This window comes from Hemicordylus capensis, chromosome 2 (genome assembly GCF_027244095.1).
Source record: "Hemicordylus capensis ecotype Gifberg chromosome 2, rHemCap1.1.pri, whole genome shotgun sequence".
Taxonomy (NCBI): Eukaryota; Metazoa; Chordata; class Lepidosauria; order Squamata; family Cordylidae; genus Hemicordylus; species Hemicordylus capensis.
The window spans coordinates 4,581,490-4,605,898 of NC_069658.1; the positions used below are offsets into that span (position 1 = coordinate 4,581,490).

Below are 24,409 nucleotides of genomic sequence, written 5' to 3' on the forward strand. Positions count from 1 at the left end.
GCATCTCCCCCGCCTCCCCCCCTTCTCCCAACGTTTTCTGGATGAGACGGCGATAGGCTGGTTCCGCGTCGTATCTGGGCAAAGCTGGTGAGCAGAAGGCCAATGGGGAACGAGGAGAGGGGACGATGGGCGTGGCAGGGCGGAGGGACGCTGGGAGTGGCGGTTGTTTCAAGATGGCGGATGTGGCCGCGGGGCCAGGGCCGGAAGGAGCCGCTTACTGGAGCAGGGACCGTATCCTTCCTGGGGGGCGGCTGGCTGGCTGGTTTCGGGGTGAAGGAGAGGCGACGCCAAGAAAGGGCGGGTGGCGGGGAAAGAAGAAACATACGCGTCAGTGAGAAGTGTCTGTGTAGCCTCTGAGCATATCAAGAGTGCCCTTTCTGTTCACTCGCAGGAGCAAGTGCCGGAGAGTTCCGCAGGCCCGCTCTCCATAAGCGTGCGCAGCGTTGCAGCCCAGGCCTGGGCGTGCTTGCTTGGAAGCAAGTCCCGCTGAGCTGAAGGGGGGATTTACTCCCAAGGAAGAAACGGGGGTCGGATTGCAGCCTGAATGTGTGTATATGCTTCTAACTTTAATAGGCTTTAAAAATATATACATATTGACGTTAATATTTGTATTTTAAGAGTTTAATCTTTTGTTGGTTTAAGCGTCCTGTAAACTGTCTTGGGACTATTTTAATGAAAAGTGATCTGCAAATCTGACAAACCAATAACTGGGGTGAACTTTGGATGTGGGGCTCCCCAGACCTCCCCTGTCCTAAATAAGCCTTCATATTTTATTTTACTTATTTATTTTCTCTGTAAAACTGTTTTGGAAACTTTTGTTGAAAAGTGGTATATAAATATTTTGTTGTTGTCTTGAGCTGGCAGAGGTGTGAGTTTGGCTGCTGCAGGGTCCTTATCCCTGGTGGGGATCCCTGCTCCTCTTCCTAGGGGAGACCCTGGATGGCCCTGGCTCTGCTTGGGTTTGTTTGGGAATGGCTTGATCTGCTCTTCCAGTTCCAAAGGAAAGACGGAGGGCCGTTTGTGAGCTGAAAGGAATGATGCAAGAACAGCGCTCTCCTCTGCCTGTGTACTTGGGAGTAAGTCCCATTGTGTTCCATGGGGCTTACTTTCTAGTAGGTATGTTTAGGATTGCATTGAGGAAGCAGTCTGCAATAGTGTAAAGAAGCAAAGTAGCCAAAAAAGCAGTGAAGAGTTGTGGGAGGGTGGGGGGAAGTTCTCCATGTGGAACTCGTAGCTCGGGGACTCTCCAGAAAGTTCCATCTGCAATCTTTGGCGTCAGGGGTCTGTTCTTGTGTCAAGTAACCCTATCCGTTAGTTTAGAACAGATCACCAGCACCTCCCCTCGTGCCCCTGCACCATAGGGGCACCCTTTGTAAGGTCTGAAGGCAGGTTTTACCCAGATTGTTTCCCAGGTTGTCGCCTTTGTCAGTGTCATGACAGCACAACACTTTTCACCACAGGAATGAGTGAATGGTTGCCAGGCACTTGTGTGTACTTGGGGCTGCTTTGGGGGCTGGAAGGGGCTAGCCCTGCCCCAGCGTCTGATGTATTCCTTCAGAAGAAGAGCACGCACACCCACCCTCAACATTCTTCCAGATTGTAGCTCAGTTAATTTGTCCCATAGTGTGAGCTGCCACCTGTCTTTGTCGGCCTGCCTAGATTGTGATGATAGTGAGTGGGACAAAGAGGTGATAATCAGGAACTAAGCTTGTCTTTGTGATGGGTGGAGTGTGTGTATACACGATGTATATGGTCTGGAGATGGGAGAGAACAGGCATGCTTGCACCCCCTTTGCGACTTTTTGTAGGTGGAGACCAGACCACCCAATTTCAGGGGTAGAAGGCAGCTCTACTTGCACTGCAGCAGTGTTGCTGAGGTCAGCACATTACTTTTCCAGTATGGAAGAGAATAAAGGAGTGAGAGGTCGAGGGTACCTTTGGGGCTTCAGCTGAGTGCTTTGTAACCCCAACAATTGAGAATCGGGTCTGCTCATGTCTGAGCATTTTGTATATAAGCTTAATTGGATGACACTGTAGCCACTGTTCCACAACTCTGACATCTCGCACCAGGTCCTGGGCACCCTTCTCTTCTCCCTGCTAATTCTTTGTAGTTCATGGTTTTCATAAAACCTCAGGCCCACTGTTATCTAGACTTCTCACAAGCAGCATAAAGCCCAAATACTCCTTACCTGCTTTTCTCTAGCTTCAGGCAATCCTATTCACAGGCCAAACAGAGAAAAGGGTTAACTGTCCCTTGGGATTTGTGCTGTTGTAGGCTGATAATGGTCAGGTTTCCATTAGTGTTCTTTAAAAAAAAACCCAAATGCATCGCTTAGCATTTTGGGGTGCTTGCTCCATGGAGTTATCCTAGGTCAGCCCAATATGGGGGTTGTTTGAAATGATTTATGATGCATAAATAACAGTAGCAAGCATGGGGGAAGATTGCAGGCACAGGAATCTAAATTCTGAGTTTTTGTGTAAGGTTTCCACAGTGGCTTTCTTTCACAATTGTCTTCTTGTGTTGGCTGTAGAAAAAGCAGAAGCGCAAGAAGGTCTCCAGTCACTTTAACTGTGGGAGAAATGACCATGACTAACTTCCTGTTCAGTCTCTCTTCCCTCTGCCTTAGTTGTCGTCATGCTTCATGCCTGCTTGTAGTAGAAATGTGCTGTCTGTAAATTAGATTTGAGAGCTTGCCCTATTTGTCATTCTCCCAAAGCCAGAGAGAATCCATTGAGATCATCAGGAGAGGTTCGCTTGCAGTTGCCACCGGCTCTTCTTGCTGTTGGTACCACAGATGGTTGGCACTGTCTTGCTGTTACTACCACAAGACCAGGAGAGCAGGTCGTGGTAGCAAGCATGACTTGTCCCCTTAGCTAAGCAGGGTCCACCCTGGTTGCATATGAAAGGGAGACTAGAAGTGCAAGCACTGCAAGATTATCCCCTTAGTGGATGGAGCCACTCTGGGAAGAGCAGAAGGTTTCAAGTTCCCCCCTGGCTTCTCCAAGATAGGGCTGAGAGAGATCCCTGCCTGCAACCTTGGAGAAGCTACTGCCAGTCTGTGAAGACAATACTGAGCTAGATAGACCAGTGGTCTGACTCAGTATATGGCAGCTTCCTATGTACTTGGGGATAGGACTTCTCCATTGCTGCCCCGAGACTTTGGAACGTGCTCCCTGCTGAAATAAGAGCATCCCCATCTCTTACAACTTTTAAAAAGGCAGTCAAGACACATTTGTTCACCCAGGCTTTTAATTAGATGCTATTTTAATAGTTTGATTATTTTTAATAGTTTTAATGTTTTAAGTTTTAAATTGTAATGTTTTAACCTTTTTATTTGTTTTGTTTTGTTGTAAACTGCCCAGAGACTTGTGTTTTGGGCAATATACAAACATGTTAAACAAACAAACAAATAAAATAGTTCAGTTACTTGCATGTCACATTGGTATTCTGTTGTTCCTCCAATAGTGGGATATCCCATTTGATTCTTGTAGCAAGCCAGAACTGTAAAGGAGAGGGTGAGGCGACTCCGCTTTGTGGCTGAGCAGAGTCTTGAACTCGTTCTCAGGTCTTGGTCCAACACTCTATCTACTACATCACACTGGCTCAGAATTCTTTGGTCAGAAGGGGAAGGCTGAACAGGATATCAATGCAGGTAAGCCTTCCTCTAGTGACCAAATTGATAGGGTTGTTGAATGTGGCTTGCGTGGATGTTGGAATGATGCAAGGAAACCAGAGCAGTGAAAAGGCAAATCAAGCTATGGAGGCAGGGCCCTTGGAGACTCTTAGAGCTAGTAAGTATCCTGGTTTACATGTTTCTTTTAGGATTAGTCTAGAATAGGAATCTCAAACAGTGGCCTTTCTGCAGATGTTGGGCTGAAACTCACATCATCTCTGCCTGTTCTCCATTGTGATGGGATGATGGGATTTGTAGTCCCAACGGTAGCTGGAGGGCCACAGATTGGGACCCCTAGCCTAGGTCTAGGAGTGTGGGCTCCCAGACCTGATAGTTGTTCAGCAGTTTCCCTTCAGGATGAGGACTGAGAGAGGCACAGTAGGGAGGTTGCTGTGAAGGAGGTGCTCACCAGGGCTTTGTGAGCATTGCCATTGACAGTTTTGGTGGGAGCTTGGAAAGAAATGGTTTCATTTTGGAGACGTGGCTTCCCTTGGAGTATTTAGTGGATTGGACAGAGTGGGTTGCAGGTTGTTACTTGTACAGACACATCCACTGCAGAAATCATCAGTGTGCCCAAAGGAGAATAGTTCAAAAAATAAATAAATACAGAGCCACTTCAAGAACAAACTCTGAGTTTCCTTGCTTGGAAGCCTTTTGTTTTCCTAGGGTGACATCCTGACACCTGCTAAAGGAGGCTGATGCTCACTCTTGACCTCAGTTCGGAGAGTGAATAGTGAGCCAGGAGGTCCCGAGTCCAAATGCCCATTCAGCCATTAACCACCAGATGACCTTTGGCAAGTTGCAGCCTCTCTGCCGTGTGGAGATCACAGCACTGGCCTGACTTACAAGGTGGTTGTAAAGATTCATGGGAGGATGTGTGTGAAACGAAGCACTTGGCAAAGGGGCCATTGAAGTCAGGTGTATGATTGTTTGAAAACCTGCATTTCAATAAACTGGACTTGACAAAACTGTAGACCTGTGTCGTCATCTCTTGGGGAGATGGTTTATTCTGTCAGAGTATCAGGGTGCCCAGCAAGCAGCATAATTAGATCAGGGGCTTGGAATTTATGGTTGAGCAGAATCTAGACCAGAAAAACCGAGAGTAAGCTGTCAAGTAGGGCTGGGCAGGGTAAGGCAGGGACAGCCATGGGATAATTTAGGTACCAGATCAAGGTTCTGCAGCAGACATGAGCTCTCAACTCAGCTGCCACAGGCCCCTCCTGGGGAACAGGGCCCGCAAAGAAGCCCGAGTGAATAAGAGCAGGGAACCCCAAGCCATTTTGCACTGTGCTTGCATTTCAGCTCCATCAAGGCAGGTGAGCAGTTTCTGGCAGCAAGCTTGGATGGTGGTTTGGCACTTAGAAGACATGGAGAGAATCTGAGGCTGGGATTTGCCAATATTTGGTGGGAGTGTCTAGCAATCTAAGCTGAATTCATGGGCGGAGAGCTCGTCTTGCCATCACGAGCATGAATTGTCCCCTTTGCTAATCAGGGGTGGCCTTGCTTGCTTTGCATTTGGGGGATTGGGGGGATGACTGCATGAGAGCAATGGCTGCTGAAAAGTCTTCCCTGTAGGGCAGGGGGCTATAGCTCAGAGGCAGAGCATGGGCTTACATGCAGAAGGACCTAGGTTCAATCCCTGGCAGCATCTCCAGGTAGGCCTGGGGAAGACTCCTGCCTGAAACCTTGGAGAGCTGCTGCCAATCAGTGTTTGTAGTTCTGAGCTAGCTAGACCAACGGCCTGACTCAGTATAAGGAAGCTTCCTAATGGAAAGATGTGAATGTAAATAAATTTCTGCTTTGATACCTGCTCGTGAGAACCTGAGAGGAGCCTCAGCACTCTGTTTCCCACAGTTGCTCACCAGATGCCTTTCTGAAGTCCACATCTAGGAGTGGGAGGCATGTGTGCCCTGTGGACCTTTTCCATTGCCAGAGAAGCAGTATTTTCCCATCAAGTGTTTAAAAGCCCATTTTCAGATTCTGAGACAGAAATACAACCATTTTTTGCTCTTGCTTTCCTTGAATTGTCTTATGTTCAGTTTCTGATGAAGACCAGCCACCCGTTTTTGTCCCAGGTATGATCTCTGAATAGTGGCAGAATGTCACTGAGTCAGTGTGATGTGGTGGCTGCTGAATTGGACTGTAACCTGGAGGACGGTTTAAATCCCAACCAAGTATGTGGACTGAGTGGCCTCTGCTGGCTGATTGCAACAGACCAAAATCAGAGAGGAGGAGACGTATTGGAACTTCTTCTGAGCCTTTAGGCCAGGGCAAGAAAGTAGTTCCCAAAAGAATCCAGGCATGTAACCCTCCCAGTTTCTTTAAGGCCAGGTTCCTTGGCACCAGCATCAGATTTTTACAAGCCAGAACCCGTTAGGTGCTCTCTGGAGTGCTGGAGAACGTGAGGTTGCTGATTTCTTAGGAGGCAGCAGAAGACTGAGAGACTGGGAAGTCTTCTCATTAGTCTGCTTTAACACACTTTTCAGTTTTGAGGGTTATTTGGTCAAAAAAGAAATAGAATATTAATGGGAATATACTAATTCACTGCACCTATCTGTTGGCAAATTAGATTCTTTTTGCCAGCTTCTGCAATTCATATATCTATGTGTTAGACAGAGGAACAGTTTGAGAGTGTAAAAAGTGTCATTTGAATTGGAAGCAGTCGTTAGTATAGATCAGGGGTCTGTCCTGGCCTTGGCTCTGCAGGTGGCGTTAGACAATGACTCCCATCCTTCCCAGCCGCAATGGCTAAAGGCTTGGGGACCCAAGGCATGAAGCCCCTGTTGTAGAAGCATCTGTTTCTGTGACTTTTAGTTTCCTTGCTTTTCCAGTCTGCAAAGGGATTGCAGCTCCAGACACAGGGCTCAGTTAGGTCAACAGTGGTTGATCAGCTTGCAGACATTTTACGTCTGGTATGAATTGGTGCCACAGACCTGCTTCTTGAGTACCTCGTGGCTTTATAGCCCTTTAAAAGCAAAGAGTCACATGGATCCATTCCCAGCAACCACGAGTATTGAAACATGGCTAGCTATACAAAAAGTGGGTTGCTAAAATTTCTCAGAGTGGTTGTCTTAGAAAAGCCATAAGATGAGTCCTTATCTCAACACAAGGAGAGAGACCAGAAACCGGCCCTGTGCTGGGGCTGAAGAGGGACAGTTGCTCTCCGCCCTGCTAAAGAGAAGCGAGCCAGCCCATGGAAAGGTGCTGCTTCGCTCAGTCAGCAGGGGAAAGGGAATTCCTGGCAAGGAGAGTGCCTGAACTCGAGGCAGAAGCGAGCCTGCTCCCCACTGCAGTCCTCCTCTTACTTGGTTCTGCAGTGTTAACTTTGTTTTGTGCAGAGACCGATATCTGACTTGGTTGGAATGAGACTAGTCAATGTGTGGTAGCAGGAATGGTGGGCATGAGGAGGGTAAGCTACATGGAGACAATGATCAAGTAATTCATTATGAAGTTTGCTTGAGACTAACTTCTGATTAATTAACAAAAAGCATGTGTTGGGCATGGAAAAACAACTTATTCCTGGACAGGAACATACTGAAAAGTGTCCAGGAACAGATGTAATCACTGAGGCCTGTTAACAAGACTATTAACCTGTGGTTTATGGCGTGGCCTGTGCTGAACCTGTGAGACGAGGCGCGTTAGGCTTCTGATGGGAATAGGAAGTCCAATGTGCAGAGTCCTGAAGGCCCCAGGCGGAGTGCCTCAGTCTGGTTTGATTGGTGTTGTGCTGCTGAAGCCTTTTTGAGCCCACTTTCAGTTCCTCTGATTTGAGTGGCTGTTGGGGAGGAGCTTTGTCGGAACAACTGGAGGTTTTCCTGATCTTGTTTGTTCAATCTATAGGAGTTTCCACAGAGAGGAATTTTCGAGCAAGACACCTGCTGAAAGGTCACAAAGCAGACGTGAAGGCGAAGGCTCCTGTATCTGCTGCTCCTGTCCCCATGGATGCCTTTAAGAGCCCAGGAGAGGCTGCTGGGCAGCAGGTCAGTATGGCACTTCTTGTAACAGAACTGGGAGGCCTGATTCAGATGATCATCTAAACCAAGGGTAGGTATCGTGTGGCTCTACAGAAGTTGCTAACTGCAACTCCCCATCACCCCCACTTACAACTTATTATTTTATTTATTTATTTATCTATCAAATTTGTACACCGCCCCAAACGTTTGTCTCTGGGCAGTTAACAGTGGGGGATGATGGGAGTTGTAGTTCAGCATCATCTGGGGAGCCACACGTTGTAAGTAGCCTAGTTTCTGGGCGGGGCTAGCCAGCCTGTTTCCTCAGCTGAGTAAGACTTCAGCTAGTCTGTCTTTTCTTGCCCCCTGTAGTACTGAAGTGCACCCAGTTTGTGGAGAGAAAAGTTCCAGAGTCTGTCCAGTCAACAGTCAGATTGAGGCCCAATTCAGATGTCATGTGAAACCATGGTTTAATGTTACGTACATGAACTGCGTGTCTCTCTTAATTTCTTCCTCCTTCCTTTGCGTTCAAGCAGAGGAGATTTAAAGTCTCAGTTTGCCAGTTGAAACAGATCAGTTTCCCATTTTGGCCAAATACGGTCTGTAAACTAGTTAGCTAACAAATCAGGGTATCAAACTAGTTAGGACAAAACAGGAGGCTTTGGTTTGCCCCAAACCAGAATAAGAGGGCGATATGCGATAAGAGAAGGGGTGGGGGGGGAGGGGAGCACATTTTGGCTGCTCATTCACAAGTCACTAAACCATGGTTGTGCATCTTGTCTGAACCATCCCAGTGTAGTGGTGTTCTGTTTTGACTGAACAATGGTTAGTCCAAGGATCTTAATTCCAGCATCTCTTATACAGGCAGTGGCATTGTGGACATCTTGGCTTTCTCGTCACCTTTCCTTCCATATCCCCATCCTCTTTCTTTTCTCCCCTTGCACTTACCTGTTCTGCTGCAGCCTCTGAGACTACACTCTTAGGCAAAGTGGTGTGTATTGTCAGCTGCTGGTGGTTCACTACACACGTGATGAAAGACATATGTGTGTTGAGTCCTCGTGCTTGTAGAAGATGTCTTGGAAATACAAGAGAAGGGACTGAAGGCTAATCCAGAATGGAGCTGTTCGGGCTCAGTACTCCAAACTGAGCTAATCTTGGTCTGGACCTGGTCTGAAGGCATGGGAGGCAGCAGTGCTGCAGGCAGCAAGGTTGCTGCAGCTAAACCGGGCTGCATCTGGACAGTGTTTGGATGGGAAACTACCTGGGAATCCTGTGCATGCTGCCTTTAGTTCTAGCGTAGAAAAATAGGAGGTTACAAATGTAAACAATGAATCTTCCCTGTAGCCCAGAGATCTGGAGCTATCAGAATTTGGATTAGTTCAAGTGCAGTGTTCATAGTCCTTCGTTAACTTGGCATTATGTGAATTAGGACTCGTGATTTCCCCCTGGCCTGAGGGCTTTCTCCCTCCCTCCAGTCTCTCGTGGGGGCAGAGAGGCCTCAAAATGCTAAGCTCATAGTGCCCCCAGATGCCGACACAGCCACTGCTCCTGTCAGCACCAAGAAGGGACTCTGCTTGTCTGTCTTAATGTAAAGTATTTATATGCTACTCCTCTGGCACAATGCTGCTTGGGGCCACTCACAATAAATCATAAAAACAAGAAGCAGGCAACAAAATACGGCTTGCAATTAAAATCAAGCTTAAAATCCAGTGGATGCAGACAGCAGGTTAAAACACTTAAAAGCTAAAACATTTGAAAGCTTCTCTAAAGAGGAGGATATTTAAATCCTTTTTAAAAGCCCTAAGAGAGGGAGACCAACAAAGCTCCTTTTGGAGGGCATTCCAATGTTGAGGGGTCACAACCAAAAAGGCTGTGTCCCTGGTTCCAGCCAACTGAATCTTTCTCAATGGCAGGACCGAGAGCAGGATCGGTGATGCAGAATGGAGGGCCTTGTCAGATGCATATGGTGAATGCAGTCCAACAGATACCTGGACCCCAAGCAGTGTAGAGCTTTAAACATCAAAACAGAGATCTGAATCGAGCCCAGAAGAAAACTGGCAGCCAGTGAAACTGCTGGAGGATGGGTGCAGTTACTTCATGCAGCGAGTAGTGCCCACGAGCATCCTTGTGGCAGCTCCAGTTTCCCACAGAGCCTGGCCTTGCTCCTCTGTAATGCCAGGTCAGTTCAGAATAAGATCAAAATTATCCATGACTTGATCATGGACGAGGTTGCGACCTGGCATGTATAACTGAGACCTGGTTGGGGGAGGCGAGTGGTCCAGTGTGGGCTCAGCTTCTCCCTCCAGGTTATTCTATTGTGGAGCAGGTATGGGGAAGTGGTAGGTGGGGGAGGAGTGGCTGTGGTCCATAAGAATACAATTTCCCTTACCAGGGCCCCTGTGAGGCAACTGACTTATATTGAGTGTATATTTTTGAAGCTGGCAACTAGGGATTGATTGGGGATTCTGTTGGTGTACCGATCACCCCGCTGCCCGACTGACTCTCTAACTGAGCTGTCCGACCTGGTCGCGGAGCTGGTGTTGGAGTGTCCCAGGCTTTTGGTTCTGGGGGACTTCAATATCCACCTTGGGACTGGCTTGTCTGGTGCGGCTCAGGAGTTCATAGCGGCCATGACAATTAATCCCAACTAGTATCTGAACCAACTCATATTGCCGGCCACACACTCGATTTGGTCTTCTGTTCGGATCAGGGGGGTGTTCCGTTGATGGGGGATCCGGTGGCTTCCCCATTGTCATGGACGGACCACAACCCTACAGGGGTGATGGACCAATTAAGATGGTCAGCCCAAAAAGGCTGCTAGAGCCAGTAGGGTTCCAAAAGGCCTTGGAGGTTTTTGAAGTTGGTGCTGCCGGCGATTCTGTTGATGCCCTTGTGGGAACCTGGAATAAGGAACTTGCCAGAAAGGTAGACATGATTGCTCCTAAGCTTCCCTCCAGACCCTCTTCAGAATCGGCTCCCTGGTATACCGAGGAGCTGCGAGGGTTGAAGCGGCTGGGTAGGCGACTGGAGCACAGGTGGAGGAGAACTCGGCTCGAATTTGACAGGATGCAGCATGTGACCCACTTGAGGGCTTACGCGGAGGCAGTGCGTGCAGCAAAAAAGAAGTTCTGGTTGTTTCGCATAGCTTCCGCGGGTTCATGTTCGGTGGAGTTAGGTAGTGAGGAGTCTAATTTCTACTCCTTCTGTTTCTAATCAGCTCCTGGAGGTGCTCTGCTGTGATGCCCTCAGTGGGTTATTTGAGGATAAAATCTCCTGTATTCGAGCCGACTTGGATTCCACCTTTTCTGCAGGGTCTATGGAGGAGATGTCCAGCAATCCTTCTTGCAGTGTTAGGTTGGATCAATTTCAATCTGTGATTCCTGAAGATGTGGACAAGCTGCTTGGAGCAGTGTGGTCCACCACGTGTTCTCTGGACCCTTGCCTAATTTGGCTGCTTCGATCTAGCAGGGAGATTATTCGAGAAGGCCTGGTGAATATCATAAATGCATCGCTGAGTGAGGGTAAGGTGCCTCCATGCTTGAAGGAGGCAATAATTAGACCTTTTCTTAAGTAGCCTTCCCTGGATCCCTCAGTGATGGATAGTTATAGGCCAATCTCTAATCTCGCTTGGTTGATCAAGGTGATTGAGAGGGTGGTGGCCGACCAGCTCCAGGCGGTTTTGGAGGAAACTGATTATCTAGACCCATTTCAAACTGGCTTTAGAGTGGGCTATGGGGTTGAGTCAATCTTGGTCGTCCTGATGGATGACCTATACTGGGGAATCGACAGAGGGAGTATGACTGTTGGTTCTCTTGGCTCTCTCAGTGAATCTGAGAGATGAGTTAGATCTCCCTGTGATGGATGGGGTTACACTCCTCTGGAAGGAGCAGGTACACAGCTTGGTTCTCTTGGATCCAGACCTCACCCTGGTATATCAGGTGGAGGCTCTGGCCAGGAGTGCTTTTTATCAACTTGGGCTGATTCGACAGCTGCGTCCATTCCTTGAGGAGGATGACCTCAGAACAGTGGTGCACCAGCTGGTAATCTCCAGGCTTGACTACTGTAATGTGCTCTTCGTGGGGCTGCCTTTGTAGGTAGTTTGGAAACTTCAATTAGTTCAAAATGTGGCAGCCAGGCTGGTCTCTGGGGCAACTCGGAGAGACCATAGTAAGCCTATTTTGAAACATCTGCACTGGCTGTCCGTTATGTTTCCGGGCAAAATATAAAGTGCTGGTTAATACCTCTAAAGCCCTGAATGGCTTCGGTCCAGGTTACCTTAGAGAGCACCACCTTTGGTCTGATCTCCACCTCATGCTAAGATCATTTGAGGAGATCCGGCTACAGTTGTCACCAGCTTGTCTGGTGGCGACCCAAAGGCGGGCCTTCTCTGTAGCTGCTCCTTGATTGTGGAATGCACACCTAGCAGGAATCCATAATTTGAATTCTTTATTGGCATTTAGGAGAACCCTAAAGACCTACCTGTTTGACCTGGCCTTCCAGGGTTTTAAAATTGTTTTAAAGGGTTTTTAATCTATAGGGTTTTATAAGGTTTTGAATTGTTTTATTTTTATTTTTTAGCTGCTTTATTGTATTTTAAAATTTTCATTCTCGATCATTGATTGATTTTAACTGTTTTATGATATTTGTGAACCGCCCTGAGCTATTCTGTAAGGGCTGTCTAGAAATCAAATCAAATCAAATCAAATCAAATCAAATCAAATAAATAAATAAATAAATAAATAAATAAAATCTGGATCAGCTGAAGCTTCTGAACAGTCTTCAAGGGGAGCCTCCTTCAGAGTACATTATGGTAATCCAGTCTGGATGTAACCAGTAGCTGAGTTTGGGTCTACCTTCTCCAAGTAGAATCACAGCTTACATACAAGCCCTTGTTGGTGAAAGGCACTTCCAGATGCTGTGTCCCCCCCACCCCCGAGTCTCTAAGGACAGTGTTGATTCCAGGAGATCCACAAAGCTGTCATCTCTTGTCTTTCAAGGGGAGCGTGACCGTGTCCAAGACTAGGTTTACCTCATCACTCAGGTGATTGGTTTTGCCAACCCAGAGTTCCTCTGTCTTACCTGTGTTAAATTCCAGCTTGTTTGCCCCGCTTCCGCCCAGAACAGCCTCCTAATGCTTGTTCAGGATGCTCACTACCACCCTGGTACTTGCTGACTTAAATGCTAAGCAGAGCTGGGTATCCTCCACATACTGATGACACCACAGCTGATACCTAGGAATGACTTCTCCCAGCAGTTTTCAGGTATACATTAAACACCACATACATGTTCTGCTATTGCAGGGAGTGGGGCAGAACAGATCCCTGTGATCCTCCATAGGCTAGTGCCCAAGAGGGAGAGCCGGGATCTCTCAGACCACCTTCTGGGTATGATTCTTCAGGTAGGACTGGAGCCACCATATAAGGGTGCCTGCTAGTCCCAACCCAGAGAGGCAACCCCAGATACCATGGCCGATGGTACTGAAAGCCTCTCCGTCCCTCTTCCTGGATTGCTTTTGTACCCGTGTCCATGTATTATTTCATTATTTCATCCATAACAATGTCTTTACTGCCTGGGCATCTCCACCCATCTGTGGCTGCTTGGTTGAATCTGACTTATGCTGTGTTACTGTTACTGTGTTGGTTCTCTAATAAAATAATTAGGGCTGTGCGTTTTGTTTTGTTTTCTGTTTTGTTTTTGGCCCGAATCTGAAATACTCCCGTTTTGTTCTTTGTTCGAAATTGCAAAATCCAAATCCGAAACGTTTTGGGTTTTAAAAAATGGCCCCAGGGAAAAACTAGTGGGTGGGGGTGGTAGTGCCTAATGGGTGGAAACTACCACCCAAATTTCAGAGGAATTGGGCAAAGGGCTGGGTTTTGGTGAATTTTTGAAGTATAGGATTTTTCACTTAGGGAAGAATTGAGGTTTTAGCAAAAGTATAGCTTAATGTTGGGGGGAAAGGGGTGGCCCAGAGCAGAGTAGGGTGGGTGGTAGTGCCCAGTGGGGGCAAGAAAGCTGCCAGAATTGTTTCAAAGGAATTGGGCAGAGGGCTGATTTTTAAAGATGTAATGGAGTTTGCACATCTGTAAAGTTCTTCCCCATAGGGAATGATGGACCCTTATAATTCCTGCCCCATAATTACACTTGGGGGGCACCAGGGTGGCCCAAAGCGAGTGGTGGTGTAGACCACATAGGGTGCCAACCACCCGCATGGGTTGCTAACCCATGGGGTACTGGGTTCTATTGTTTCTGAGATGTTTTGAGTGTAGATTCAGATTCTCTGGTAGCATATGAGAGTGGATTCATGGTTTGTCATTGAAAATCTCATATGCTACCAGAGAATCTACACTCAGAACACCTCAGAAACAACAGAACCCAGTACCCCATGGGTTAGCAACCCACGGGGGAGGTTGGCACCCTATGTGCACTACACCACCACTCACTCCCGGCCACCCCAGTGCCCCCCAGGTGGAGTTATGGGTCTGCTGAAATCTCCATTATTCTGGGGGGGGGGAAACCTTAAAGAAGCGTAAACTTCCAACAATTCCTAAGAAATCAGCCCTTTGCCCTGTTCCTTTGGAATCTGGCTTATGGCAGGCACCCTTTGGGGCCCTGCCACCCAACCCACTGTTTTGCCCCTCAGGCCCCCTTTCTGCCCTGAATCTGCCTCAAAGACATTTCAACATCAGAAATTCTTAAAAATCAGACCTTTTCCCAATTCCTTTGGAATCTGGGTGGCAGCATGAACCCATTGGGGCACTACCACCTGACCCAATCTTCTGCCCCCTTTCTGCCCCAAATTCACCCCAAATAACATCAACATCACATAACAACAACAGCAGCAGAGCTTTGCAAAGAACCAGGCAGATTTCCAAAGGTCATGCATATCCACAATCCCCCACCACCACCCAAAATGCAATTGATCTGCATACAACAGTGTGAAACAACAACAATGAAATGCACACTGCCCCACTGGCCAATGAGGGTAAAATTTACTTAAATTTGCTTAAAAGGAATAAGGAGGCAATTGCCAGCAGATCAGCCCATGCTTTTGCTGGCCAATCTGTGGGCTGGAAGGGCTGGAAATTCAAACAGATGACAAAACTAAAAATGGAGACTGAAGGAGAAAGACTTTCTGCGATTGCAAAATGGAATTCCAAAACAGCCGAAACAACAAAACATTTTGTATCCGAAACAGGGACGTTTTGTTTTGGCTACAAAATTTTCTGTTTTGAGCATTGGGTGTTCTGTTTTGGCTACAAAACAGCCGAAATGGCCTGTTTTGTTCACAAAACGTTTTGTATCTGAAACGAAACGCACATCCCTAAAAAATAATGCTTAGCACTTATGCGGCACTTTCTAGTGTTCAAAGCGCTTCATGTATATTTGCTGAAATCTTTGCAAGAACCCTATCAGGTAAACTGGCAGGATTATCCCCTTATTGCAGATGTGGGAAGGCTGGGCCTAGAGAGAGTCTTGCTGAAAGCCACCTAGTGGGTTCCTGGCTGAGGGGAGATTTGGTCCCCTATGGCTGTGTCATGGAGAGGATCACCCTCTCTCAGCTGGTCTCCTTCCCTTGAGGTCTTAACCATCTCCAGTGTCTTAACCATCTCCAGTTACTGCTACTGTCTGTGCCAAGAGAGAGCACTCCCACCACACCTTATAAGCCAAAATGTGTTCCCTTAATATCCCTTCTTGAGTTAGGGAACTGTGCATGCCTCTCAATGATGATTTTTGACTCTGGCTGCATTTGAGATGTTCTGTTAAGGGGCCAGCCTGCCTGTGTTGTGTGCTGCCAACCTGTCAGATTTTACTTCATGCAGTAAATACATTCATGTGTGCAGCTGCAGGTGGCATCCAGCAGTGTCTTGGGGTGGATGGGCCTTCTGGTGTCCAGTTCTGCAAATAATATTTATTTAATTGATTGATTTATATATCACCCTTCCAAAAATGGCTCAGGGCGGTTTACATCAAAATAAAAAACCAAAACAATTAAAATCATTTAAAACCAATATTAAAAATGTAAAACCATAAATCTAATTAAAAGCCTGGGTAAATAAATGTGTCTTCAGTCCTTTTCTAAAAGTTGCCAGAGATGGGGAGGCTCTTATTTCAACAGGGAGCGCATTCCAAAGTCCAGGGGCAGCAACGGAGAAGGCCTGTTAAGTAGCTGCCAGACGAGTTGGCCGCAACCACAGACGAACCTCTCCAGATGATCTTAGCAGGTGGTGGGGCTCATGGCGAAAAAGATGTTCTCCTAAATACCCAGGGCCTAAGTTGTTTAGGGCTTTATAGGTAATAACCAGCACCTTGTATTTTGCCCAGAAACATAACGGCAGCCAGTGTAGTTCTTTCAACACCAAAGTTGTTGTTGTTGTTTATTTTACACAGTCAGACAGGTGTTATTGACTGGTTTGTTTTATCCAGACATCGAGTCCTTCCCAAGGACCTGGGATGCCAGAATTTTATTGTCAATGTTGTTACTGTTGTTATAGATATCGTCGCAAAATATAGGCTGTTCCCAGTAAAGCTGCTTTTTGTAATTGGCTGGTGGTGATTTCTGTGGCCCCTATGGTGTTGAGGTGCTCTTCAAGGTCTTTTGGAACTGCACCCAGGGCGCCAATGACCACTGGGATTATTTTGGTCTTTTTCTGCCACAGCCTTTCCATTTCAATTTGTAGATCTTGGTATTTTGTGATTTTTTTTCTATTTCATTTCTTCTATTATGCTATCCCCTGGTATTGCTATGTCGATTATTTTGACTTGTTTTTCTTTCTTCTCGACTACAGTTATATCTGGTGTCTTGTGTGGCAGATGTTTGTCTGTTTGTAGTCGGAAGTCCCATAATATTTTTACATCTTCATTTTCTTCAACTTTTTCAATTTGATGGTCCCACCAATTTTTGGCTACAGGTAGCTTGTATTTTTTGCAGATGTTCCAGTGTATTATTATTTATATCCCGCTCTTCCTCCAAGGAGCCCAGAGCAGTGTACTACATACTTGAGTTTCTTTCACAACAACCCTGTGAAGTAGGTTAGGCTGAGAGAGAAGTGACTGGCCCAGAGTCACCCAGCTAGTTTCATGGCTGAATGGGGATTTGAACTCGGGTCTTCCCGGTCCTAGTCCAGCACTCTAACCGCAAATGAGGCTTTCTTGAACTGAGTTGATCAATGTGGGTCTCCAGCTCCAACTGCTTGTTGTTTTTCATAGTTTAAAAAAGTGGGTTTTTCTGGAAAGTGGGTTCATGCAGGGTGTCCATCAAGCAAGGCCTCCAGTGAAATGCTCATGGAGTCCATGACGCTGAAGTTCTTTGACCCAGAGTGTGTGTGTCTTTCAAGACTAGTGGGAGAGTATGGATTCAGTGTGAATGCATGAAAACGAGCCCTTGTCTTTGAAATGAGTTACAGTCTTTGAGAAGTGCAGGGAAAGTTTTTTAACAGATATCACCTGCAGCTGTTAACGTGAAGTGCTTTGAGTGAAAAGCTTGTACAGATTAAACCCAAATCAAAAGATTTGAATGAAGGTCTCTGACGCCTGGGGTTGCGAAAACATCACTTGGCACACAAGTTGCTCCCTGCTATCCATTTCAAAGACTGCTTAAAATAATAATTTTATTAGCTTTTGAAGACTTCCTTGAAAGGAGTAGCAAGGCCCAGAAGGGCATGTTTTCTTGGTAATGTCTCACCACCACTCCCATTCAAGCTCTTGAGGAGGTGTGCATGGTGTGCTAAAGAGATTTGCATCCTTGGTTCATTCTTGCTTGCATGGCTTTGCATTGTGCCAAGGTGCCCCGCGTTGGCTAGAAGCTTGGGGGGAACTTATATTGTTTGCCTCGGACAAACTGTAAGCAGCTCCTCAAGGGTGGCTGTTGTTTCAGTGGCTGGGTTTAGATGTAACCAGAAACCTGCCTGCCGTGTCCTGCAATGGGAACAAGCCTTGGAAAGCTGCAGAGTTGTGTGTGGGAGGAGGAGGAGAATGAAGAACAACTTTCTCTGTGTGTTCTGTAATGAAGTTCCATGTTACATGCAGACTTGTGGAACAGCAGTTTTTGAGCACGTTAGGATACTGAGGCAGGGTTTGATCCTGGCTTGATAGCTAGGCTTATTTTAATGTTATTTAACAAGCCATGGTTCCCTGACTGTGTCTGTTATGTGGAGCTGTGGTTTGCCCTTAAAGGGGAAGCAAAAGCGCCCACTTGTGCATGAATGGAAGGGGAAGGAAGCACGCTAGCCCACAGCAAGTGGGGCTCTAGCTTAATGGTGGCAGTTGTCTTGGAATGGAAGCAGACCACCGCTCTTGCTCAGCTTGCAATTCCTGGAATTGGAGAGGTCCAGTGAGCTCAAGGGCAGGGGCTGCTGGAATGACTGGAGAGGAAGCCTCCAGAGAAGGTCTTGACAGGGGAAGGTGCTGTAGCTTCCAGTGCAGAAGGTCTCGGGCTCTGTCCTTGGCATCTCCAGCTAAGGCTAGGAAAGGCCTTGTCTGAAGTCCTAGAAAGCTGCCACCAGTGTAGACAATCCTGAGCCACGTGAACCAGCAGTCTGAAGCGGCAGAAGGCAGCTGCATGTGGATGTATGTGTGCAACTAGAAGAATGGAGGGCACTCTATCAGGAGCAAGAGGGTGGACACTGCAAGTCAGGCAGATGTTCTATATACTTTCAAGTTCCTGGGCACAAGCACCACATTTCTGGGCAACCAGTGCCTTGGATTTTTACCAGGTTGGTGGGAGATGGTGCGATTGTGCTAGGTGTGGTGGATGAATGTTGATGGCTGTACCTTGGACACTTCTCAGTCCTGGCCTTTCCGCTGCTTCTAACCAGAGTTTTGCTCAAGGCTTAGCCTGTGATTACACCTAGATTTTGTCTTTGCGGGTTAGTTGTAGTTACCTCCTTGTATAATTTCTAGTTCATTCTTATAGGCTTTGTCTTATTACTGTGTATTTCAGCTCTTGGTACAGTGGAGAAAGCTGGTATTAGGTTGGAATTGGGAATTAAATGGAAGAATCCATCCCATTATTCCAAGGTGCACTTCCTATTAGCCATGAAAATTTGCATGCAGACAGAGAGCTGAAGTGAACTGTGCATGTATGTACTGTACAATGAAGTGCCCTCTGGTGGGCAGAGAGTGTAAAGCTAGCCAGTTCTTAACAGTGAGACAGGATGACCAGACCGTTGGTAGTATATAGAACAGAATTCTTTTCCAGTCGCTTCTTGGTTGCAGAAGTGATGCAAATAATCTCTCTCCCATGGCACTACCACAGTAGCAAATTACAGGTGATGTGACAGCTGTGCAATTTGTAATGAGACTGTACTATTGATGATGGCTTACTACTGTAAACCTGTTATACATGTTGTGGTGGCCTTTGTGGGTGGATCTCTTGTGCACTTGTGGTCTCCAGATAGCCAGCATTTGGCACAGTGAGACCTTTTGGCCTCAGGACAAATGCATTGGGCATCAAAAAGATCTTAAAAATGGGACAAGCTGGCTGCAGTCTCCCATCCACGATCTGTTTCTAAGAAGCTTCTTGACTTGTTTCAGACCCTCTGCTTCTCTCTCCAGTTGGGAGCTTATCTCCAAAAGCACAAGTTAATAGTGACTCCTCCAGACACAATTGGGGAAATTATCCTTTTGGCTGATTCTTTATTGTTTAAAAACTTGTATTTTCTTTAGTTCTTAATTCATCTGGGGGCTGAATATGCAGCCTCTGGTGCTTGAAATACTTTTATTATAGATTCGGAAACACTTGTTCCGTATTAATGATTGCTTTTTAAAATGCTGATTTTAATTTTCAGGTCCCTGACAAAGGAGGAATGAAGAGTGCTTCTCTAAAGGATTTATGTCCCGAAGACAAGAGGCGCATTGCAAACTTAATTAAGGAGCTTGCAAGGTGAGGATAAACTCTGCTTGATAATGCATCAGGTTTAGGTTGAGACTCGCCATCCAATTACTTCGTTATGAAATTTAAGTGTTCATGTTTATTAAAAGTGTATTATCACTCCTCTTGCTGGCACAGGTATTATCAAGTAGGGCAAGGAGTCGTCGTCTGTGTCTCCCACCAGCAAGAGACTGCCCCGACTGCAGGAAGCTCTTGTGGAATTGGTCCTCATTGTGTCTTGTGTATCCAAGTAATCATGCCCCATGACATGGTTTCCAGCCCTGCCCCTAGGTACCCTCCTTAGACTCTGGCCTCAATAGCGTCATTGCCGTTTGTGCCTTGACATTTGTACAGCTGTGACGTGTGCGGAGTGGTGCAGGTGTCTAGCTCAGACTTCAGCACGTGCAGTCTAGATGATTTCTACTTTCAGCATTAGCTTGAACAGGTTACTAGTCCTCATGGCAATGGCAGAAGGCTTCAAAATGTGCAAGTAGGAGCTTCTAAAAGCACTATGCAACGTGGGATGTTTGTTGAAAGGCTTGTGTTGGGCAGGAGCACAAGGGCCCTTCTCTCGTCTCCGGACCCACCCAAATCCACTCTGGACTGGCTCTTCCCCTGGTGCTCCATTTATCCCTTCTGCAGTTTCTGCTCCATGGGTGGCCCTGAGGTGAGACAGTCGCCTCAGGCAGCTGGTTACTGGGGCACCCACGAGCTGGCAAGATGCCCTTTTGCTCCCAGCCTCTTACAAAAGTGTGTGTGTGTGTAGGGGGGGAGGGTACACACAAGCGGGGGGTGTCAGGCACACAAAGGCCTTGAGTAGTCACCGCGCTGCTCAGAACCTCCAAGTACTTGCCACTGGGCTCTGTTGGGAATGAAGTGCATTTAGGCACATTTGTCTGCTTATATCGCTTGATCCTTGAGCTTTTGTTTTTGTAACTGCTGGATTTTTAACAGAGGAACTTCTCTCCGCCTGCAGCCATAGATGCAGGAAGAGTTGCTTTGCAGGCAGGCATATTTGCTGTAGACCAAAAAGAGTTTTAACTTGCTTCTGGTTTCTTTTCTTTTTGTTTCTTTGGCTGTCCAGGATGTGTTTCAGATGTCTTCACATCAACATATGACCTTTTTTCTCTTGAAAAGATCACTGGCTTCCTATCAATGTGAGATTGGAAAACTGGGAAAGGCACAATCTTTTAAAGGGGTGTGTGTTTGTTTGTGTGTTTTTGTGTTTGTGTTTCCAGCTAGTGGGCAGAATGTGATGTTTGCCTACTGGGGGTAGCTGAGAAATTTGTGAGAGATGTCTGTCGGTGGCTGTTAGTGCTGATGGGAACTGAACTATATTGGGACTATGTGTGTGAATACTTTTGACCATTGCCCCAGCTGGTTTTGCTCGTCAATGACTGAATAAACTTATAACCTTGCCCCAGCTGGGTATTTCCCTGGATAACTTGCTTGGCTGTTAGAGTTCTGGCCTAACTGGATCTGAAGTTTGGTTCCACATGGCAGTTTTATCTTTGGGCCATCAGAGGAAGCAGGGTGCAACCACCAAGATTTGTCCCCCTTGATTTCTTCACTGTTCACATTTGAAAGTGTTTCAATCATTATCAAAAGAGTGTTCTTATCTGCCTGAGGGCTTAGACCATGTCGGGGGACCCTGTGGATTTTTCCCAGGGCTTGTGTTCTTTTGTGTATGTATGTGTTGCAGTTGATAATCTTGCAATAATAAGAAAAAAAGGGTCCTAAGTAGGAGAGAGCTCACAGAAGCCTTCTAAATAAATGATGACATTTTCGAGTTTCTCTGGCGATGTATAGGGAGATTTTCTGTTGAACCTTTCCCCACCCTTTGCATTGTTGCACGTAGCATGCTGCTCCTAGCTGAATGGCTAAGCAGTGTGGATTGATTAAATTAAGGTGATTTAAATCACTGAGGAAAAAACCCCCCAATTTAAATCAAGTTTCCTGTTTTGAAATTCATATATTTCCTGAACAAGTAGGCATACTAACTTGTTGCTATGACAATTAAAAGAAGAAGAAGAAACAGCTGTTGATTTCCAGCTAATAGAACTTGTATCCAGCCTAGGTAAAGAATCCAAAACCTTTGGCCATGCAACTCACACGTACTGCAGAATATTATCTGCTGAGATGCCAGAGGCAGGTTTCTGTTTGACTCTCTTTGTACACTGGCAAAAATACTAAGTCGGATCATTTCTCTGATGGCTAAGATTGCAGACCTGTGCATGTTTACTTAGAAGTAAGACTTATTAAAAAATATGCACAGAATTATGTTGGAACTCTTCAGAAAGGAGGACTGGTAGTTCCTGGGCAAAATAGTCTGTCTCCTTGAGATGCAAAAGTAAGTGTCCATGCTGTGTTGGGTTGGCAGAGTTATAAAAGTTCATAATTCAGAACTGAACATATTGCAGAGTTCATAAAATTCAACTAGAAGCACATCCATAGCTTAAGATTCTTTGGGTGTTTCTGATGAGTTTACTGGCATCTCCAGATTTCTAGTGCCTTTTGTGATTTTCTAGTTTCTGGATCTAATAGGAAGCCCACAATAATAACTAATTAATCTAATAGATGACTTAAAGGTAAAGTGTGCCATTGAATCGTTTTTGATTCCTGGTAACCACAGGGCTCTGTGATTGTCTTTGGTAGAATATAGGCGGGGTTGACCATTGGCATCTCCCGTGCAGTATGAGATGATGCCTTTCAGCATCTTCCTATATCTCTGCTGCCCGATAGAGGTGGATACATGATTTATTCTTTACCTAATGCAGCACCTTAAAATCAGTCTCCAGTTGTGCTAATATAGAGACTACCATGTTTCTCTTTATTTCTGCTTTGTGCCTCACAAGGGAGCAAAGTGTTCCACTTACTACTGGAGACGGATCCAAATACAGCTAGATATTATATTTTCCAAAAACTGGACGGCAGCCATTATTGCTGCTTTGTCCCAACAGCCCTCGTTGCATCTAGCATCAAGGAGGGTTGTGGAGAACTGGAAAGCTTACATTTTTTGTGATGTTTTAGTTGATCCTAACAAATATATTGCCCTCCTGTGACTTGGATTCTTTCTAATAGACCAACAGTGCTGCATATGATTTTTGATGACTTACTCTGTCATCTGTCAAGCTTAACTTCAGAAATCTGATAAGAACTCCATGGTTCTTTTATGTAGAACAGCAGCCTTTAATTTCCTAACCCATTTCACATACTATGTTCAATACATGTACAATCTGCATACAGTGCAGACATGTACAGATCTGTATGCAGATACAGTTGTTCACACAGTATGCTAAAGCACGTGTAGTGGTACACTTCCTCTCTGCAACCTGCGTTTGAGGAGCCTGTACCCAGCTTCTCTTGTAAATGAATGCCTGCACAGTCATTCACACAAACATGTGCACAGGCACCTGTGTGCGTATCCAACATATTTGAAAGGGCTCTTGTGTTTCATACATGATCATTATATTATTTAACTCATTTAGAATGTTTCTCTACTGCTTTTCAATAAAATGTTCTCAGCGTGGTTTATGCCGTCAAACTGAGCAGCAATGAAAGCATTCTATAAATATTTCATTAGTTTCATTTGTGCTCTTCCTTGACCGAGAATGTTTCTTGTGTCTTAGAGGAGATGGTCGATGTGGAGGTGGGGGAAGTGACTTTCAGAGACCCCTCCCCAGCATCCTTGGTGCTGCTCTCTTTTTTGCCCTATTTGCACTGGCCACAGGGGAATCAGCCCCTCTGCCCTGGAAGTGTGTTACTGAGCACCAGGCCCAGATAGCGCAAGTTTTTCATGTTCAAAAGGAGCCTCGGGCTTCTCATCACCGGGGTAGATGCTATCAACTGCTTCTGGCTCCTGGAACTCTTTAAGGGAGTAGATGTAGGCTTCAACATGTTTATATTAAATTCAGATTGCATTTTGAATCAGGGTGGTTTTAAAAAGAGACGCCAATTGAAATTCTAAAAAAAATAAACCTGATAAAAAGAAACTCATGGATTTTTTAATCCATTCTGTAGCAGAGCACTAATTCATTTGAAAACAAGGTTCTTTTTAAGTCTTGGTGCTCTGATTTTCCCCACCCCCAAGGGCAGCTTGATATTTCTACCTGACATTTCAGAAGAAAAATAGAAAGTTGCAGCAACATTAATTTTGAGAAGGAAAATCAGCATAACGCTCGCTTATACTTGATTCTCTTTTTATTTTTAACCCTAATCATATTTTAATGGATGTAATTAAAAGACCTCTTCAGTGTAATAGGAGAGCTAAGCATTAGTTTCTCTCACCTCATTCACTCTTTTTAAAACTTGCCATAATTTTCTTCTCCATTTGGAAAAGTAAAAGGAGTGTGTGTGTGTGTGTGTGTGTGTGTGTGTGTGAGTGAGAGTGAGAGAGAGAGAGAGAGAGAGAGAGAGAGAGAGAGAGAATATAAAATCAGTACTGGCATGTTTCTTCATTATTTCTCACAGCAAAACAGGCAGCAAGCTATTGATTTTGGATTGATTCATATATTGTAGCCTGGGCTGCTGTATTGAGAGCTTTAACCTATACAGCATTAAAGGAATTACCTGGAGGACCTGTGACGGGCTATGTGATAACAGTTTCTGGAGGACCCTGAAGACATACTTGTTTTCCCAGGCTTTTTAATTGAAATTTTAATATGTTTTTATAATTAAAAAAACATATTAAAATTAAAATTTCAATTAAAATTTTCAATTAAACAGATTTTTATCTGTTTTATGAATTTTAATTGAGATCTATCTATCTATCTATCTATATCTCAGGAAGTATAGAAATATGATAAATAAATAATCTAAGGCTAAGATAAACAGAAGTTTTATTTATTTTAGTTATTTGTACTCCGGAGCTTGATGACTTAGCTTCAGGCACCATCAGTCAGCCTTGGGAACACAATA

At 45.6% G+C, this 24,409-nt stretch overlaps 1 protein-coding gene across 8 annotated transcripts in view; it reads left to right on the forward strand.

Moving 5' to 3' along the window:
- The first annotated feature begins 120 nt into the window (after positions 1 to 120).
- KIAA1328 (KIAA1328 ortholog) overlaps positions 121 to 24,409 on the forward strand; it is a 290,833-nt gene continuing 266,544 nt past the window's right edge. Inside the window, exons 1-4 of one of the 8 annotated variants that reach the window (XM_053299432.1) lie at positions 126 to 231; positions 5,713 to 5,748; positions 7,514 to 7,653; positions 19,410 to 19,504. In XM_053299432.1, the coding sequence (XP_053155407.1) occupies positions 126 to 231; positions 5,713 to 5,748; positions 7,514 to 7,653; positions 19,410 to 19,504 (377 nt within the window). The other 7 variants (XM_053299437.1, XM_053299438.1, XM_053299433.1 and 4 more) reach the window with 7 other exon arrangements.